We start from the raw sequence: 21,884 nt of genomic DNA on the forward strand, positions 1-21,884 counted from the left end.
GTGTTTAGTTGGTAGTCTGACGACGTACCGAATGGGGAGTCAAACACTTTGTGCGTAAAAAAATAGTCAATTCGCTCGTCATTCCCCTATATTTTCAGCTAAAGGCGTGAATTTTAAAATCTTTTCAATACAAGAATAACCTTTTGAATACATGGAGGAAATTACTCACCTCTTACATTCGAACCTATTCGTTCGCTGATGATCGTTTTGTGTTTTCTTCTTAATTCGAGTAACGCCGTCCTGTAGTGGATGCAAACCGCAAACGGGGGGACTAACGGGTTTAGTTTTTTGACAAAACGTATGAAATCTGCAAAGCTGCCAAACTGCAAAACTTCACTTTGTGTCTTTCGGTTCAGGAATTTGATCCTTTTCTTCTGAGATACAAATATCACGTTGATGAGGGTCCGAAATTGAGAGCCAGGAGATTTTTTTATGTATTCTCAACTACATATATTTATTAAGTGTTTTCTTTCTATTTGAGTTTTCAGTTTTGTTTTAATTTTTTCGCATTTTGCATTTCTACTTTTAGACTGATTCGTACAACACACGCTTTTCATTTTTTCTATAGGAATATTATTTAAAATAAGATTTTTTTCCAATCCGTAGTAGATACATAGCAATATAATAATTCTTATATTATGTACTTGGCTAGTTTATATATAATAATAAATATAAATAGGATTTTTCGCTATCAAAGAGTTATCTGTACACATTTAAATGCGCATAACTTATCCTGCTTGAACATTTTCATTCACTAATGCTATGCTTCAGTTTTTGTGGTTTATTTCACTACAATTTTCACCCTACATATTTACATTAGAACGGAAAACTTTGAACGGTAAATATGCATGTACTTGTCGAGCAAATACCGTGAAAAGCGGGTTAAGATGTGAGAAGGAATGGAAATAATTAAGAGTTTTTTCTTGTAGATGTGTCTGAATAAATAAATAGATTAATTGTAAAAATATAAACAAAATAACATTGGCTTAGAGTGCTATTCAGAGTATAACTACAAATATGCACATACATTTTCTATATACAACGATTTTATATATGTATAAACACACTGGGCATCGCGAATTACTGTTATTTGTTCACAACAAAGGCTGTTGTGATTCTGCAGTTCTGTTTAGCTGCCGCTGGAAGTTTGCTTTCTTTTGGTATTTTTTGTTCGAAAGAGCTTCCGAAAACTACGGAGCATTTTGAATTTGCAACTACTTCTCTTTGCAGCAACCAGCCGATCTGCTGAGGGTTGATCGTCGATCGAAGCCGAATCATTCAGGGGCAAAGTGGCTGCTTCAGCAGTAGTTAAACGAGAACCAATGTCTTTAACGGAATACTGATCATTTGTTGTTGAAATTTGTTGGCACTAGGAACGTTGATAAAGTGATTCGTCGAGTGGCGTCTCGCGAACTTTGTATTTGTAATGGTATTCTTTGAGATACGCTTTCAAACTGCTGGGCAGCTGGAGTTCATTGATGCCATCGTATTTGATATGACTGACGATCGTAGCACGGCAAAGCTGCTGCAGTGAGAATGAAAAGTTACGATGTAGCGGGATAGTTAGCATGGGCTCGAAGAACATCACGCAGGAGGGATCTTTGTAGTGTTCCAAAAGTCCTGTAACAGTGCTGGCTGTGAATACGCCGGGGTCGTGACAGTCAAAACTGTAGAGAAGAGGGTTTGTTAGTACTTGAAACGGGTTTTATTGTCAAAATTATATGTACCTGAATTTGTGACCCATTTGTTCGATGCGTGCATGTAACGAACGACCATACTTTCTGAATGTGACCGAGAACAGGTATTCTTCTTGTGCTGAATCGCGGAGTAGGAAGGTTCCTTCTGGTTTGCCCTCCAGTAGCCGTTCTGCCTCATACCTGTCCATTTTGCCCCAGTAAAAGCTACAATTTATGATCCTTTCTAGATCAGGAACCAAGCAATGACTGTAATCAGCCTGTAAAGGAAAAAATATCTGACGTGAGGATGCAGGCAATTTTAAATTAAATGCAGATCGAAATTCTACTTTCATCAGATTTTGGACCAAAAACAAAAATCAAAACAAAATCACTCACCTGAGAGTGAACCATTGGTCCAGCAACGGATCCCACTCCCAAAACACTTCCTGTTGATAAGAACCAACCGATTTCCTGGGGGAAACCTGGCGCTAATGCCTGGGGATGACACAGGAAATCTGGTCCAACTGATAGCACCAGAATTTGATGTGGTGGTGGTGGGGTATCAGCGGGCCTAATTGATGACACAGCTGCAGTATTATTCGGGCGACTGACATTCGGTACAAAACTATTTCTATAGTGATTTCCACGGGCTTCTACATGCCGTGATGTTGATGGTTGGTTATTAATTACGCTGATATTTGGAGATTCACGACCGGCACACCGGCAACATCGCAGCGCTGATGGGTAGGCCCTGGAAAACTTTTTTGGAGTGCGGCAACAATGTCGTCGATCACCTGTAAAATATAATGGGGTATATTAATATGGTGAGGATTTTGAAAAACAGAATAGCTTTTAGTTAGTAAAAATATTGAAGTCTCAAGGATATCTGCTGGTCTATGGGGTCATCTATATACATTTTGAAATGTCATCAGAATTTCCATAACTACAGAAAGTCACGATGACAAACACGGATTCCTAAGTCAAGTCGAAAATACACTCGAGGAATGTATTGAAATAATAATCAAGGTATCTGTATCCTTCAAATTAACATGCAGCACAGTGCAACCGTCCACGACCTACTGGGTAAAAGCTGATCTAGTGCTAATCCGCGAGCAATGCCGGAACAAGGATCCGACTTCATGTAATCTCGAGTTACCGTGTATCGCTTCCCTGCGGATTCGGGACGGCACTCGACCCCGGGATCTTGTCTAAGACCGAGAGAATTGCCGGACTTTCAACGCAGGCTCGATGCTCTGGGGGACACCATTTTGAGCACGAAGAGACGAATCCTGGTAATTTTAATGCTAGGGTATGCTGAGGTATGCCTCACCTAGACTCCAGAGGAGTTGGACGGGTGACGAGCTGTAAGTGACCACTATTACATCGCGTTCGAATTGTTTGACGTTATTTGTCAGCGGGCACTATCCCAGTGTTCGCCATGCGTGTGGAACTTTGCGAGGGCGAACATCGAAAGATTCGTCGAAGCTCTCGGAGTAACCAGATTCGTTCCAGTGGGCACTTCGGAGGGTGGTAGCGTAGCAGCTGACAGTGCCGTAAATTCAATGATGAATCTGATGACGACAGTCTGCGGGGCTTTATGCCTCAGAGGGGCGTCAGCCGTGACAAGCCTTCTGTGTACTAATGGACGATAGAAATTGCCGACCTACGGAAGGAGTGTCATTAGTTCTAGCGTTTGACACAATGTTTACACACCCGTAAAGCTGAAAGGAGACGCAGCGCGATAAATAAAAGCAAGGCTCGCGGCTAGGCAGAACCTAGTCTATGGACCGCATTATACGGGCATTATTCCCCAGACCCCCATACGGATTGATGTCAAAAGCGCGCAAGACGTCAGGGACTGTCCCCTTTTCGATATAATAGCGCCCGAAGAGACAGTTCTCACCATGAAAAATTAGAAGGTCCCGAGTCCTGATGGTGTCCCGATGGAAGTTTACAGACTGGTATTCCTCCAACGGCCAGAAAAGCTGCTCGGGGCGTTCCACGCTTGTCTGAAGGAGAGCATTTTTCCTTGTTGGTGGAAGGTGATGAGGTTCGTGCTAATCAGCAAAGGAAAACGAGAGCCTACGCTGCCGTCTGCATACCGACCGCTGTGTATGCTTCAAACGGCTGGGAAAGTGTTGGAAAAGCTCATCAGGATTAGATTGCTGAAGCGATACACCCCAAGGCTGTTCGGGTTTAGAGCAGAAGGATCCACGGTGGATACTGTTATGGAAGTCGTGGATATGGTTCATCGAGGCTAGGCACACAGCCACCGATCTCGACTAATAGTGCTCGTTATAACGCTTGGTGTTACAAATATCTTCAATTCCGTAAGATGGACAGATATGCTAGGTATATTCGAAAATTCATTCTACGTCCCGAGCTATTTGTTGCAGATAGTGAGAGATTATGATTAGAGATCTCTTCCTGCTCTATGAGACGCTAAAAGACGAGAGGAGGATGGAGATCACGCCAGGGGTAACCGGATCGATTTCTCATCCTAAGGCTGGACCTCTGGAGCACTTCCTACGATAGTCTGGTTAAGACTCGACATCCCAGAAAAGTCAGTGATTCCCGTTGCTCTTCTTATTAAGAAAAGTAAAGGTGGTTGCCCTTGAAAAACGCCAACTCACACTTATCGAGGGCAAATCTCTTTTGCAAAATGAGTCAAGAGGAATATGGACCGCGCGGCTTATCGGCAATTTAGATCCGTTGCTGAACCGAAAGCATGGTGAGTTTGACTATTTCCTTATCCAACTTCTAAGTGGGCATGGAGGTTTTCAGTCTTACCTGGCCAACATTTGGAAGGCACGATCTCCTGATTGTGTGTTCTGCAATGGAGTGGCGGACGATGCCGAACGCTCCTTTTTCTTTGAGGGGGAAGGTGGGATGGGTTTCGTCATCAACACAGGGAGGCTCTCATCACACAACATTGTCAAAGAGTGGCTGAGGAACGCTGGCAGATGAAGTCGCATTACTTATTACGTTCTAGTTCTTCTAATTGTGAAGAAGATTGAGCTCGACCGATGGAGAGACCGAATTCCATCCCATTCCATCCAAAGGGTTCCTTGGACGCACAACTTTGTTCCTCTTCTCCTGTTCCGTTTGTGAAAGGAATACCCTGAGTTGAAAGGGAGCAGGAGGGCTAGCCCGAAGTAAGGTGTTAAATGATTCCAGGCACTTTGTCTGATGATGAGGAGGTGTTTAGTTGCTGCGTTTTAATGTGGCTAGTTTTGCAGAGCAAAGAGTTTCTTTGAAATTTGGTGTTTCTAAGTAGATTTTTTATGCTGACGCATTGAAAATGTTGCAAAAAGCCCTTGGGGCATCTGCCCTGTCGAAAATTCGAGCATACGAGGCTTATGACGACTTTGAAAGTGGACGTATGATGGTAGAGGGTTTGCTACGTTCTAGATGCCCATCCACATCAAAAACAGACAAAACCCTGAAAAAAAGTAAGAGAAACCATTTCTCTCAAAAATTTGTCATAATAGCGGGGGAGGGATTTCTAGTGAAGTAAGCACTGCATATGGTGGTGGAAATTTTGGGTATGAGACATATTAAATCCCGGCTCGTCCCAAAAGATCTGAGTTTCGTGCAAAAGCAACACCGAAAGACAATTGCTGAAGACATGATTTCTGAATAATGACCCGAATTTTATGAAATGCGTAATTACTGGTCATGCGACTTGGATCTACGAGTTGCCAGGAGAGACAAGCCAACAATCGTCACTTCAAGGAAAGTATTGAGGTCTCGGCCTTAAGTCTGCTAAAGGTACATGTTTGGGGTCCCATGTCTACCAGTCTATATATATCTTCTGGGTACAGTGCAGCCTGTTCTGATGTGGATACTCTGTGTTGCAGGCCATATTGGGTTTGAAGGCAACGGACGAGCTGACCAAGAAATGAACAATGACACTAGCACATGGACCACATTCTGTGACATCGAAAATAGCTACGACACTAAAAAACAAAGAGGAACGGCTGAGGGAACTGTACTGGCCGAACCAACTAGGCATGAAACAGTCCATGGTGCTTATGGGGGATAGGAACCCAAGCACTAGAAAGATTTAAAGTATGGATCTGACAGATACTGACATCGTAGATGTATCTGCGATTTCAGTCCGTAGATGACATCAAGCAGAATACGACGAGAGAAATAAGGGCCATCTCTTTGGAGGCTTAGCAGCGATGCATAAACGAGTGTGTGAAACGCTGGTACACCTGTGTTGCTTCAGATCGATGTTATTTTGAAGGGGATGATCATAGGATCCTCATTTCATTTGTCTGCGGGCAAACTTTCATAGAGATGGGAATGAATAGTTTTGTGTTGGTGTATGAAGAATCCAAGGATCAACAAAGGAGAGCCCATGGTGATATGCACAGTACAGTGTACAGGTACAGTCCTGAAATTAAAATAATTGCTGTGGCATGGCTATGTGCATCGCATGGTGCAGATGGTCAAAATATGGAAGGACTAATTTGACACCATTGAACTGAAAAGATGGGAAGCAAACTATCCTAAGGGCCGCCAAAGTATATTTGGTCCGCCGAACCATTAAAGGAAATTATCTTATTTAATTTTTCATTTAACGAGAGTCATATTTACCTTCACGATTTGATTCCGCACATAACGAATTGTGCCCAGAGTTGCAATTGTGTTCCACATGTTCATTACAATTACACGACGTGCCATTGGCATTAGCAGCACAACACGTTGTCGATGCAGCCGGCTGATCAGCAGCTACCATTGACATGTTTGAACTATTATTTGGTAAAATATTCGCCCTGAAACTAGCATTACTACTGCTCACATTGTGACTCGTCCTATTATCATTTCCAGGAACTGAATTATTAGTCTGCCTTCTCTCCACCCTGTTTTCAGGTTGATTCAAATTGTTTTCCAATGAAGCTGTCTCCACAGGGCTGTGGTCTTCGACAATATTTAAACTGTGGATATTGCTGGGTTTTTCTTGGTTGCAATTTCTGTCGTTTAGATTGTTTGATAGCGAATTTGGGGCATCACAGGCAATGTTATTACTAACTGTTACGTTTATTATAGAATGTGCACTACATGTTATATTCAAGTTATTGTCGTAGATCCCAGTTGCCATGTCATCGAGATTTTCAGTGCTGTTATTGTTGTTCTCCATTTTTGTCAGTTGAATTCGTATTATCACTTGATTCGGTGAAGAGGACTCCAATGATTGACCCTCAGTGAGGGATAGGGTCCTGGTTCTATCTCCGGAACTTTCTTCAGTCCTTTCAACTTTGGCTGGAATCAACTTTACAGGCGTTGAAGAGCTTCTTACTGATCCTTGATCAGAATGTGTTTGATTTGAATTTGAAGGATTGGTGTTTTCGCCTTGATTTTGGGCTGTTTCCCGCGAAGGTATTTTATTAAGGCGTTGCCCCATGAGTACGTAAATAACGTGAATTAATTCACCGCTCGTTCACGTTCGCGTATAGTAGAGTCAAGTTTATTGTGTAGTAATGATTATCATTTTATTTTGGGAATTTTCCGGATGCAGCGCACAGATGCTTGTAGAGAGTTCACCTAAAAAACACAAATAGGAATCATCAGCGATTGCATACTAAATTATATCACATTCACAAGTTATTAAAAATTTTCTATTTGAGCTTGGATTACCCCGGCTTTTTGTTCAGTGCTGATATTCTTTCTAAGGGAAAACTCAGCAATTTCTGCCACTAAGACGCACAAGACACAATATAAAACCTTCAATCTTATTTCCGCTCTAGACTTAAAGTAAAACGATCTGAATATCAAGACGCCGTGATCATAACTGAGCTCTCGCCAGACATTACGCAAAGTTTTTTATATAGATCTTTCATCTTACGGCGAAATATAAACAATAAAATATGTTCAAATAGTCATAGTACATCCAAACAGATATCGTCACTAGAATTTCGTAGGATTTTACGAGAATAACAAAAACGACGACGGGGGCATGTTATATTAGTTCACCATACCACATGTATCCCCGCCGATGGGTACAGCGAAATAAACGACGGAAAATATAACATTTAGCTATGAATTTCTCGAAAATCTGTATATTTCGCGGAATAGGTGGAAAATTTGTGCAGTGTGTGTTGTTGTTACAGATTTGAATTATGATTTTCCACAGCATGAATTGATCTAGATACTGAGTTAATCTCCTTCGTTAGATAGTACCCAAGTATATCTGTTTTGTTTGGATTGAATAAACAATTCATTGGAAAGAGAATTCTCCTGTTTACAGGAAAAACAACGGAGACATAATCGTGAATACACTTAGCAGAGAATAGATATCTTATCTGGTTTCACAACAACCATCTATTTTTCAATAAATTCAATGAATTAGATGATAATGATTGGAAATTCTCAGTATTTCGGAAAACAAATAAGCGTCAGAAAGATGGACTGGAGTTGGAGTATGTGTAAAAGAATATGGCACTTGTCCCTACTTTTTGCCCCCTGTCTCTTCTCTCATGTTCCCATTTTTTCAATGTTTCTATTGGAATGAAACTGCACTTTAATCTTATTATTAACGTGCCTAATCATATATAAGTGATAAGCCTACAATCGGGAGGCAAGCACAAAGCTGTACATGTACATCTAAGACGAACAAAGTCTCGCAATTGGCGCAAGGAGATCGAGAGGTTAACGTTTAACCAACTCAGTCAATGCACCGTGAATAATAGGTACAATGTCGGGCTTTTTCCTGCGCAGATAATGTATTTTGGGAACCAGTTGTCTCCCTTTTCTGCATATTTGACTTAAAAAAACTAGCCCATACGTCAATTTTTAAGTAATGGGACACATTCATTTGCTCCTTGCAGACATCAATTTTTGTGATTTCACCAGATTGGGCGTTTATACCAGAATCCATTTCTACAGCTGGAAATTTTCACAAACCTAGTTCAATCTTAAGAATCTCATCTTCTGTTGACGGGGAACAACGACCCTAATTATATGCCGTTTCTGCCCTCCTAACTTAAGCAATTTATTCTACGTACGTGTGAAAAAATGTTCTAAATTGCATTTAAACTGTTCGAATAAGTGTAAACCTGCAAGCTAGAACATCGGTTTGATATCTCCTGGTGCCTACTTCGAACTGAAATTCTGAGGTCTCCTAAATCAAAACTCTAATTCTGGGAGTCATCAGATTACTAACTCGGGGGAATTGTGGGTCCTAAGTCCGCATCAACTTAATGCCGGACCGGACCAAATGGAGAGCAACTTACTCCCTCTTTTTTGGTCAACGGACCCCTCGTTTAGGGCTTAGCGCTCAATATAATTCGTAGTCATGTTGTGTTCTGCGAATTATATAAAGGAGCACATAACATCTGCGAGCCGCTTCGGTCACGCTGCTCCCAGGGCAGAAGTGAGGCAGTGTCTGACGATTTGCCTCCGCCCTGGTAAGAAACCGTAAAGCCGTCATCGCCTGACATTTTTTTAACAGATTGTCTGCTCTGTTTTTGACCAGAAGAATTTTATTACTTGCGTATGCTGTATTAAGGGAACAAATTGCTATCTGCCTCCATCTATTAACGTAGCACTAGGTTGCATCGCATGTTTAATGACCACCGATTTTGTTCTAGGGAACAAAAAAAAGTCACAAGGTGACATATCGGGCAAATAAAGCGGCTGTTGCAACACGGCGATCCCTTTAGAGACTAAATACTAGGACACGTTGAGGGCAGTGTGGCACGGCGCGTTGTCGTGATGAAGTATATATGATAGTTACGAGCGATGTCTGAGCGCACCCTGTTGACTCGTTTTCGCAATCTTTCGAGTACTTGCCGATAGTAGACTTGATTTACGGTTTGCCTCGGTGGAACAAATTCCACGGTTATCAAAAGAGGTAATAATCATCGTTTTCACCTTCGACTTGCTCATGTGAGCTTTTTTCGGGCTGGGGGCGTGTGGGGACAACCATTGCGAGTTTTGGCGTTTGGTTTTCGGGTCATATTGAAAAAACCAGCTCTCATTGCCTGTAATAACTCGATCAAGCAGCGTGGGATCGTTTTCCAGTTATTGCAAACAATCTTCTGCGACGGTCATTCGACGCCGCTTTTGCTCCTCAGAAAGGTTCTTTGGAACCATCTTCGTGCACAACTTTTTCATCCTGAAATTGTCTGTTAAAATTTGTCTGGCAGTTCCAAGGCCAACATTCGAACTGCTAAACGCCGATCTTCACGGATTAGTGCACGCACACCCTGCGCATTCGTGTCAGTCCGCACCTCGATTGGTCTCCCACTCCGCGCCTCGTCTTCCACGCTTTCAGGCCCCTCCTTGAACTCTTTATGCCATCGAAACACCTGGGCACGACTAAGAGCTTCACCATGCACTTTTACAATTTTAGCGTGCGTTTCCGAAACTGTTTCGACCAATCTGGGGCAAAATTTTATCGCAACGCGTTGTTCTAGATTTCGTTTCTCCATTTTCGTGACGAGCACCACCAACACACGCCTACTGAACACGACACAGAAGGCGAACTAAACAAGCTAGAGCGATGAATATATCAATGAAGAGGGGAAGGATGCCGGGGAAGGAGAAGGGAATTTGGAGGTTGCAGGTTTCCCGCAAACGCGGCAATAAAATCAGTCTCAATAATTAATTGTCTAATCTCGCAGTATATGAGATGGGTCCTAAACAATTTTCTCTAAATATGGTGTAGATAGAAAAAATATCCTCGTCCGTAAAATTGTCTCTCTGATGCAATTTTACAGGCAATTGGAATTGGCTTAATTACTCATCCAATGTGCTTAAGGATGAGCCTGTCGATTTCGTTTCCTCGGGTTCAGATTTCATTGTTTACGGATATTCGTATTTGCTTTTGCGACGCAACCTCATATGTTATGATAATTGAATTGAGCACAGTCTTGTTCAAAATGAAAACCTCGCTTGCCGGTAATTAGAGCCTGTTTAGAGATGCTTAGCAGGACCTACAGACGAATAGCTAACCAAAGCATAAACAAATTAATCAGGGATCAACTAGACTTCCCTAGACAATGTAATGAACGCAAATAACCAGGCCTAGTCCGTGCTAGTCCAAGTCGAAGAGTCCAATTTCTTCAACACGATAGTCTGGCTGGGGCATGTTGTATTTATGGGTTAGCTGCGAGTTGCGCTTTCCGCACTCCGCCTCCCGGTATTCCTGATGGTTTTATCTCTCAGCTTTTGATAGTGAACATGAGGACTTTAGGTGCATCACATTCATAACAGAATAGATGGCGCTTCTCCAGACTTACTTGCCGCGTCACAATTTCAGCAAACCCACTGATTAATGGCTTCAATGTTGACCTGCGATTTCCGCTCTCTCGGGAGTCTAGCATCAACCTCAGAATTCAGCTTTTCCAGATAAGATCGTGGAGTCCAAAAGGGGCACTATACCTAAGTCACAAACGGTCCCCAACCCAGTTTTCTTGTCGTTGCTTGAATTGCCTAAACTCGTCGAGAGTTGTTGTTAGAAAATGAAGAATGAACCATTGAGGCATCTCCGCAACGTTTCGGCGAGCTGTCCCCTCCCCGTAAGAGGATTCTCTAGAAACTGTACGATTTTTTGGAGACCTTCGTAAATTTTCTCCCTCTGGTTTCGCTATTGAATTTCCTCCAGAGATCCAAATCCAAAATTGGATCTCGGAAATATGACCGCAAAGCTATTTTTAGATCTTCCCAATTCATGTTGCCTATAAACTGATGAAGCTTTCAATACCAGTCTTAAGCTTTGTGGGCAAAGAACATGTCCGGTACAATAACACGAATTTGCTACTTAGTAATAAGGTCTCGAGTCACAAGAGGGAAACGTTCTATTGTTATGGAGTTCGTTTCTCACAAAAATTTCACATTTCAAGAATGCACTACATGCACCAAACGGTCTGCAAATCGAGGTTAAGTAGGTGAGTCTGGTAAAGACGCCATCTGAACCAGGGATGTTAGTGATAGGTGCCCACCATTTGTTATTTAGGGTACTGAACAACTGTCAGGTATTGTTGTACTACTTATACGCACTAGAACCATTTCGTTGGCAGAGACGCGTGTAGCTGTCGAAATATCTACACTGAAGCGTTAAATGTGCTGCCCAGGACGGCCCAGAATCAAACAAGGCCTGCTTTCTGCGCTTTGATGGAAAGACTGACAATGTTACTTTGGGATTAGTATCCGGGCAGTAGCACACCTTCTTTGGACTTGGAAAACAGGTATCTCACTCCCATGATCCAAAGTATCATATATTTTAAAAATACTGAAACGTGAAAATTATGATAATCCTTACTCCCCTTTTACTTCATCACTTGACTATTGGTTGAGTTTGAGAAAGGGGTTGCATCTGATGGAGTCAGTAAGTAATTTATGATTGTGGATAACTCAACCGCGCTATGAAGGCAGCAATTTGCGCCCCAAACTGAAAGTAAACTTGAGATTAGGGTTGAGCTCAAGAATGTCTATCACATGAGGGCATCCGAGGCTATGAGTGTTGGTTAACTCGCAACCAGAAGGCTCAGGATTCCCAGGGAAATACAATACGATTTTCTATCCAAAGGAGGGGTTGGAAAACTGAGAAAGATATTGATGTTTGTTGTGTTTCCCCATATACCAACTCCCAAAATTTGACGATGGTATAGTTAAAATCCGCATCCAAGCAAGAACCAGAATGAAATCCAGCAATTATTGGTTGATAATAGAGAGAAGAATAAATAGAAATAGAATTACCTCACTGGATAAGAATTTGGACTACCAGAGCCAACTTTACGCAGAATCATTACTAATTAGAAGTGACTCCTTTGCTTATCACTACAGCGTGAATTTCATCAATCATTGCAAACGTATTCTTACATAAAAGACATCACACGATCAACAATGATAACAGCGAAATTCCCACAAAACCAACTCACTGCATTTTTAACGGGGATCTCACCCCCTATAACCACTTTGTTGCCTGATTAAATTGCACCTTGACCTCAATTATGTCATATCGAATATGTTTCAACCATATTGGCGCATCATATCGATTACATTATTGATAAGATTATTTCACAACGCCACAGTGTGCAAACTTGTTGTCATATGTGCTCTAATGACATACATTTGTGGAGCCTTCGTTTTACTGAATGAACTTTATTTGCAATATTTTGTCTCAAATCCTTATCAAGTTATGCACATATCATACTGTTTTTTTAACAAACAAGTTGTAAAGATATCGAGGGCCTTTCCCAACACGCATTTTGTGACGTAAGACTTTTGATTATATTAATTGGTTGATTGGAAAAGAATCAGGGAACATTCATTGAATAACAGGGAATTTCCATGGAACTTCAACAGATTCTAAGGTAACAACTCTCAGTTAAGTTACCAAGAAAAATAGGAATATGGATTTATTTTACTTTTTTCAAATGGAAATGAAGTTTTTTGTCTGATTTGCATTTATTGGTGCTGATATTTACCATCATCTAAACCAGAAAAAAAAAGAATTGAAAAAATTAACAATTCCAGTTGTCATTCTGAACTGTGCAAGCGTTCAATTGACAGAATTTGTTTAGATAAAAACAAACCATGTCCAAATGGTCCCCCATCTAAGTACCAACCCTTCCCAATAACGCTTAACTTTTGTCCGTAATCAGACCGTTTACTGCAGTCTTGGGCAGTTATTTGAACATTTTTGTAGTCATGTCATACTCTGGAACTTCTTTTACATTTATTTGGATAATAGTTTTTTTAATACAGAAGTAAGTTTTTCTATCAGACTGGAAATTGTTTTTAAGGAGGAATGTGAAAATGAATTTTCTGCTTAACAGATGGCACAGCCAAATTGAACAAATCAGCGAAGTGCACAATCAAGACAAAGGACTCCTTTTTGCGACAGTAATTGTGGAAGCAATATGTATAGTGGCAGCAATAGATCATTCAACCTTCTGACTGAAAAAAACCCAAAGGTTCATCTATGACACCAAGCAGTGACCATTTTTTTGTAAGGATCGAGAACAACTTAGGCAAGTTACCTGACTCCAAAAACAAATGAGTTCCTTTACAGTACACCATTGGGGATAGAAAATACCAGTGCCTGACAAATCAATTGCTGTAGAAAACACCAGCAGAATTAGACAATACAACATTCCCCAAACCATGTATTTGAAATTGTAATTTTTCAATTTGACACTTTTTAGCGATGAATTAAAGCCTTCCCTTACAAATCTAAGGTCTACAGCTACATCACAATATTGTGCAAGGCGTGCCAGAAAAGTAGTGAAACTGATTTTTTATTTACTCATGTTTTTTTCAACCGTCAATGTTATCTTTTTCAACGTAGTTCCCTTGGGTAGCTACACAATGGAGACATTGTTCCCACTTTTGGTAGCAGCACTAGAAGTCTTCAACCGGTATGGTCTTCAGTATGTCTGCTACATTCTTTTGGATGTTTTGTAAAGTTCCGAAATTAGTCTTTTTGGGACATTTTCCAGTTTAAGAAAAAGGAAAAAGTCGCAGGCACTGAGGTCAGGTGAATAGAGGGCTGGGCAACCACAGGAATGCCTTTTAAAGTGAAAAGTTCTGTGATGGAAAGAATAGTGTGACGTGGGACATTCTCATGATGGAGTATCCATTTGTCTGCAATGTCTATCGCGAATGATCCTTTTTCTGACCCCTTTAAGGACGTTTTTATAAAAAACTTGGTTGACATTTTGTCATGTAGGAACAAGTTCTTTATGGACGATTCCCCTTCTGTCAAAAACAAATCAGCATTGGTTTGATCTTCGATTTGTTCATTCGTGCTTTTTTTGGTTGAAGAGAGCTTGCAGTGTGCCACTGCTCACTTTGCTTCTTGCTTTCAGAATCATATTCACAAATCCATAATTCATCAGCTGTGCTCACACGACTAAAGAAACTTAGCTCATTAGCCATTCTGCCTAGGAGATCAAGATACTTGTTTTTTCGATTTGTGAGGTTTTTGGGCACCATTTTGTTACAGAGCTTCCGTTTGTGGAAATTTATAACCTTAATGCTAGCACAGGTTTTGCATGCCAGTGAATACCAATACCAATTTTCATCAAAATCAATCGATTGGTCCAAATCCAAACCAGCTTCAACTAATGCAACAAGCTGATCTAACTGCGATTGTGCAACATAACAGGGAGGAGCCATACAAAGAGCGTAGATGGCGGCATCATGACAACCGGCATAAATTTATGTTAAAAGGTCCACTGACTAACAGTAGAACAAATGATGTATGGCAACAGAAAAGAAGTAAAATCAATCGAAGCCTGTTTCAAGGGCACGTTGATCTAGACTAGGGAAAATGCCTGAACTGAGGAAAGAAGGTATTTTCGTGCAACTACTTCCCCAATCGGCAGTGAACGAAGTAGTTGAACGTCTGATTAAAACTGACAATACCCAGCCGAAGGGCATTGTTGAATGATCAACACAGATTATGTTCGCAAAAAAGAGAAACAACGGGATTCACATATGTGTAGGCTTTTTGACGGGACTTACCGAAGTGTCAGATGAATACCAGCGACGATCCTTGAGCTACGCCATTTATTCGACCCTTACTTTCAATTGGAGATGACCAGACTTTCTAAACATTCGGCAATAAGAATGTATAGGTTCCCGTTTGATATCAAAAGAGCTCCAACCAAGTTTCAATGTGTCATTGTGCTCTTCCAAACGAATTGACGGACTAAGGCGACATATTCATCGTAGTGCCAAAGAATATGAACACCACAAAAATTTATCATGACTAAAAAAGTAGAGTTTGGGACAATTTGTTCCAATTCCACATGGAGTCAATTCTTGGTTTCATCATCGATGTTCAGAATATCAAGTGTGATGCAGTCCATACCAGCGTCATAGCACAACTCCAAAACCAAAAGTGTTGCTGAGCCAGGACGAGTAGTCTACAGCCAACACAGTCTGATTCGAATAAGATAAACTAGTCACTGAGACGATCACGACGAAACCAAAACTACCAGCCTTCGAATAAAGGAGGAAGCAGATCATGTCAATGCTTTCTGTCAGATTGCGAAGTGGGGTTGTTCCTGAACAATGCACTCTTCAGACATCACAGAATATTAAATTATCGCTAAATTATGTTTACTACGCTTCTTGAACTCAGTATTCCAACCAAATAACAAGAAAATAAAACGAAAATAGCAAATATCTTTTTTTTTAGAAATATTACAAATTCTACAGATATTTCCTCTGATAAAGCAGCTTTTCACCCCTTCATTGGTGCTTCCGGGTAATTCGAATGATATATCGGCGCCATCGAAAACTCCTACTTCAGGACTCTTCAAAAAACACATTCATTCATCTATAAACAAATTTCACAATTCATCTTCCTACCTCTCGTAAAAAAAAGTGAAATCATTCGCCAAAAATAATTGATTGCTTAGACGGCAAAAAAAGATTCTATTCAAATACGAGTGCCATTTGCTTTTCCCTCGATTTCCAGTAATATTATTGATGATGATGACTAATATATCTGTGTTTAGTTTATTTGGAAAAAGGCGATTATAATTGGAGAAGATCAAACAGTATTCCATCATTCTTAACATTTTTTTGTTCAAACACTTTTTTCTGTTTGCTGAAGGAGTGAAACTTACTAGAAGGCGGCGGCCAAAAAGTGCTTCTCAAGGTTTATTAATAAAATAGTCGTAACTATTATCACAGTGAAGTAGTTATTGCTCCGGCATGAGTTGCATAGATAAGACAAAATAAAATACGAACACAGACACCACGGCATGCGCCAATATTTCCATCTAGATTAGCTCCTAATGTCGTTTGACGGCGCTTGAATTGAGCCACTCACTAATCAGCTATTCTCGCAGATAACAGCGTATGACACCATGTAAAGTGGAAAAATTGAATGAATAGCAATGTTGACTCTATATTTTATCACGAGATATATTTGTTATCACACAAAATACCACTTCTACGAAATTTATCGATATTTTTCTTGGATAATGAATCTTTCATTCATAAGTGCAGAGTGGGGCTTGTCGTTTTGGTCTATTGAAAGAATCCATGAATCAAATGGACTTTCAGGACGATTCTTTGAATTTCGTGATACGCACATATACCTGTTTACATAATGCGTATATGGATATCTATGGCGCAGCAGATTGATGCTATCAATTCAATGGCAATTTGGTAAATATTTAATCCTTGACGATAGATAAGATACAAGATAAATTTCAATTTGAACATTTCAATAGAATTAGGTATCATTTACCACACCCTCCAGCAACAACGATCATTACCAAATTATAATTTTCGTTGAAAAGCCCACACTTTTCCATTCCTTCCTTCATACATTAACTCACAAAAGATATTTGAATCTTTCTGCATATTTTCAAACTATTTTTAGAATTCAAGGTCTCAAGGTTTTAATGGCTTCTATGTAATTTGAAAATCGTCTTGGGTTATTCACAATCCCATAACTCCTCCAATCCCAGACTTTTTCCCAAATTCGGAATACCTAATGGGTCATTGTCTGGAATTGCCAGGGCGCGGGTTGATGATGATTCACATTCAGACACAGATTTTCAGTTGACAGATTAAATGGTGAATCACAGTTCCTGGCTTGCTGTACGATCATCGATTTTATCGGAATATGCAGGAAATACCTTTTGTGGCTCAATCTAATCTGATAAATGCAAGATACTTATGCGCAAGCCTTTTTGGTAAAAAATGAGAAATCTCCGGTCTCTCTCGCCGATAGAACCCGTCAATCAAATTAAATCAAGACAACGAGGAGATAGTCACAAATTTAAATAAAAAAAGATGCAGGAAGTGGTGACCTTTGATTGAATCGTTTGGTAACAACTGAGCGTCTCAAGTTGGGCCCTGGAATATCGTGTATTATATAAGCGATTGTTCTAATTGATAAGACATGAACACACAAAAAGTCGCCAATTGTTCATCAAAACAGAGAAAATCTTAAAATTTATTGCGCAAAATTCATTAGCTCTGCTTTGTTAGTTATGTGCCCGCCAGGATGAACAGGATGAAATGTTTGTGATGGCCCTATAACATGTCCTTTTACCCAAGTGACATTTTCCTCCCCCTCACATTAAATGGTCAATTCCAGGCGCTGTGACCAGCTCATCAACGAGTCCGTGCTTGGACCATTTGAGAATAACTCGATTTCCTGGAAGGCGATCAAAGAAGAGCTAAACCCACGCCCTGAGAAGGCGAACGCAATCCCCTAACCAAAAATACAATCACCAACTTCGCAGAACTACGGTTAACGATGCATATCACATAAAAAGCAAATAATGGCTTACTCAGAAGATTCTACTGGAGGAAGTCCTGTGTACCAAAAGTTTTCGCGCTCAGACATCTGCGAGCAGCAGCATAGGCAGGATCTTTTTGCCCATGAAGTGTTTTGATGACCAGTCAAAATTCAGCTGCAGTACGCGAGCAAGTTTTGTGTCAAACTTTGAAAATCGGTTATTGACATGAGGGTCATGATTATGGAATCTTACGGAGAGAATGGCATGTCTTAGGCAGAATTTTACAATTTTAGGATGCAATCGAAACCTTTGATCTCCGCCGATCGTGGTTTAGGTATTCGAATAATAGTGGAAGAAAGTGATACGTCAAAACCATGGTTAACCTAATTTTGACAGAACTTCACTGATAACCACAATGAAAATCATCTACTGAACTGCCGTCTGTTGTTGGAAAGCACCGATAATAACAACTATTTTCTGAACGAACCTGCAGTCTGTGACCTGTTTGGTGACTGAAAATTAATTTTCAGATATAATTCTGAATCAAAAGGATAAAACAGCAGGTGGCACACGAAGGCATTCCGGCAACCAAAGAAAGCGCACATGCGCAAACCCAGAGAAAATTGTTTTTTTTTACTGAATAAGTGTCTGTATAGCGAAATTGTATCTCAAGGACAAAAATTGAATAGTTAGTATTAGGATCAAGTCCTTACTTGGTTGCAAGACGGTTTGAAATGCGTCAGAAAAGAAATCAGAAACAACTACATAGATTTTGCCCTCTGCCCCAACCGGTGTACAATTTTGACAATCTGATTTAAACAGATTCCCGTGGATGCCTTCCTGGGAGGCTATAATACTGACAATGCTATTTCGATGCAGAAGGATTATTATTTTGAAGAATTATTTTCAGTTTGTACGTTAAAATCCAATGAAACTTTGAGAAAGATACTTCTGCCTTGAAAAAAAAATTAACTTAGATGCTCCAGACGATTTATGAACGATTGGCGCGTTCTTCGTACCAAACTTCCACTATCATGGTATGTGGGTACTCTTAAGAGAAATTATGCAGACGATTCGATAGACGCGGTTTTTTGACATTCGTTAATTCGACCTAGCAGATCACTTGTTGCGTTTTTGATTTTTGAAACTGTTTCAGTGCTACCAATTCGCCTATTTATGCAGACTTATGAACCAGTTCCTGCGTCTGCAAGTACCAATAAATAAAACTTTCATGAAGTAATATTGACTTTAACTTGGCAAACATGATCATCCGATCGGAAATCTGTTAGGATCACCAATCCACCGATGCTAAGCAACTGAAAAGAGTTATCTAACAAACCTGAGATCAAATGACAGAACATCATCTCAAACAATTGACCTTCAAATTAAATGAAAGATCATAGACAAGGCACTAAGGCGCCGTAATCACGTTAAAAATGACTATCGCCTTAGACCACCTAGCTCAGTAATAAGCGACTGAAACGCCGAGTAATTAACCAGAAGGATTCGAGAAATTAATTTGAGCCACTACCTCTCTGATTTCTGACTATTCCGCCAAGTCTTTGATTCTTGCCAAGCATTTTCCAGGTGATTTAGGCAAAGCCTGCTAGGAAATTGAAAAAGTTCGTCCGAAAATATAATCGCATGGACAAATAAGTGTATCCTGCTTGATTAGATCAGCGACAATCTCGAAGTTCTTGAAATGGTCATAACAGAAGGCAAAACATAGATCTTGTATGACTATGACATCGAATCCAGAACCCAAATGTACCAAGGGAAATTGATCGCAAAAAATTGACAAGTTCGACCAAATGTGAAGGTTTTAGATTTTAATTTCAATAGCTTAGCGTAACGTAAATTCTTGCCATGTGGTCAACGGTCAGTAAGGAATACTGCATGGAAGTTATACACTTGTTAAAGCTGACGTAATCCGGCAAAAATGCTTACAATTGAGATAAAATCGCTCGTGGAAATCCCGTCTCGTGAACAAGCTGATTGACGTCTCACCTTAACAAAAGGCTTATTTTGCCCAAGTCACTAGATTACCTGGGACATACTCCTTTAAGATTACTTTTTATTCTCGAAGTTTGGAGAGCCATGAAACAGAAGTGAATGCCATATCGAAACGCGAATTACAGAAAGGCTTCCCATATTGGAAAAAGCATAGGTATGACAGCAGGAAGAAGTATAAGGTATATATTTGGGGAAGGTTACTTTAAAAGCGATGATGTATTTCATTCTGGTTACCTCAGATTACAGCAGAAGGTCTTTACATGAGTGTAGCTAGAAGCTCAATTGAAAGGGTAATATTGGTTATATCGGAGTTTAGGGAGACCAATTAGATCCTCTTTTTCATTCAGCCATTGGCAACAGACTAGCTTCAATTAGCTTAACAATGTCTTCTGCTAAATATTCGGGACGAAGGCGCAAATCGAATTCCGATGGTCAGGGTTGTAAGGCGAAAATGTTGACGCGGGGTGAATATTATGAACCCCCATCCTCTCAAAAAGCATTATTAACCCAATTTTGTTCAAGGCTCCATCCTTAGTCTGGATATCAAGTCTTTTTCCCCAATTTCGATGTGCCTGTGGATGGTACCAATCGAATCAACAATTTCGTAAGGAAGTACATAAAACACCTGCGCCTGCTTGCTCAAAAAACTGACATAGAATTTCTTAAAATATTAAATGGAGCCTGGACAAATGAGGTTATTGGAAAAATTGAAGGGTTTGGGTGATTTTCCTAAATTCTTTGTCCTTCTGAAAAATACGTTGAAAAAATTCATAAAATTAGCTGAGAAAACCGACAGACTTGATAATGTAGGGGAGAAGCCACTTGAAGTTTAGTTCCACGATGTTGAAACGACGTTTTAGAGGTGATGAAAGTGAATGTCAAATTTGTGCTTCGGGTGTGATTTCCGAGGAAAAAAGGCGAGTGGAAGCACGATATGCTCTATAAGAACAGTGTCAAACGAATATATAAGAGTACTATTACTGGCAAACCATGGTGTTCGATTTTGAAACGAAGCAATAATCACATCAATGAAAGAATGCAAACTTGTCTTGCCTCTAAAAAGGCGTATAAGGAGGACGCTAGAACAGTGTCAATTTTTTTTATATGCGTGGGGAGTTCCACAGGGTCTGACAGTTAAACAGGAAAATTGGTGATCAAAATGCTTGACCTGTAATTGAGCCCTCTCTCCCCTCCCTGTGCGGCCATTCTAAACACAAACCCCAAAAGATGAACATAAAACCGAAGCGTCCAGTTTCTGGCATTCCCACTTGTTTTTCGAATAATATTCACTTCCGGCCCAGGTTTCTTCTCTCTGGCGACCTAAACCTAAAATTATTTTTGTCATGGAAATTTCTACCCCTAACCCTGGAAAAATTTGATCCTGAAAGGAATCCCCCCCCCCCCCCCCTGTTCAAGCCTGGTGAAATGTTACACAAAATTCTCTGAGATCAGGAACATCAACCAAACCTGAGGATTCCCAATATATACAGAGGATTTTTAAGGATACTATGCATTGTTTGTGGAAACTTTATCACGAATGGCTAATTCAATGAAAGATTACTGATTCCAAAAACATGAATCATTCATAATTAAGAAACCTCTGGTTCCTCTCCTTTGCTTATTTGATGGTAATTGCATTTTATATCTATCTTATATACTTCCTCTCTCGTTTTAACTTAAAGAGTGGAATCGTAGTTGCAGCGCTTAAGCCTTTAGATAATCTCAAACAACTATGAGCATAGCTGAGGTTCACATCCTAAGTCCAGTTGAACCAAGCCGAGTTGGTAAAGCTGATACCTAAATATCTTGACCGTTGCATCACCGATTTGCTCTTAAAATAATGTAATTCACTACAGTTATTTAAATGAAATTAACACATTTTTTAAGGTTTTGTGTAAATACAAATCCTTTTACGTTGAATTTAAGGGGGGTGCAAATTTTTTTACTTCAAATATAGTCATGTCGGGTA

The 21,884-nt window shown here is 40.2% G+C and overlaps 1 protein-coding gene across 2 annotated transcripts in view; it reads right to left on the reverse strand.

The window, feature by feature from the left end:
* Nucleotides 1–425: 425 nt before the first annotated feature.
* Nucleotides 426–21,884, reverse strand: part of LOC119648034 (hybrid signal transduction histidine kinase A) — a 52,838-nt gene continuing 31,379 nt past the window's right edge. The window contains exons 1-5 of one of the 2 annotated variants that reach the window (XM_038049461.1): nucleotides 7,323–7,482; nucleotides 6,282–7,229; nucleotides 2,073–2,470; nucleotides 1,728–1,954; nucleotides 426–1,667 (exon numbers count right to left, since the gene is read on the reverse strand). In XM_038049461.1, coding sequence (XP_037905389.1) covers nucleotides 1,370–1,667; nucleotides 1,728–1,954; nucleotides 2,073–2,470; nucleotides 6,282–7,089 — 1,731 coding nt within the window. In that variant the 5' untranslated portion in view covers nucleotides 7,090–7,229; nucleotides 7,323–7,482 and the 3' untranslated portion in view covers nucleotides 426–1,369. Of the gene's footprint in view, nucleotides 1,668–1,727; nucleotides 1,955–2,072; nucleotides 2,471–6,281; nucleotides 7,230–7,322; nucleotides 7,483–21,884 lie in introns of those variants that run through there. The other variant, XM_038049460.1, reaches the window with a different exon arrangement.

The sequence above is a fragment of the Hermetia illucens genome, chromosome 2 (assembly GCF_905115235.1).
Source record: "Hermetia illucens chromosome 2, iHerIll2.2.curated.20191125, whole genome shotgun sequence".
Lineage (NCBI taxonomy): Eukaryota > Metazoa > Arthropoda > Insecta > Diptera > Stratiomyidae > Hermetia > Hermetia illucens.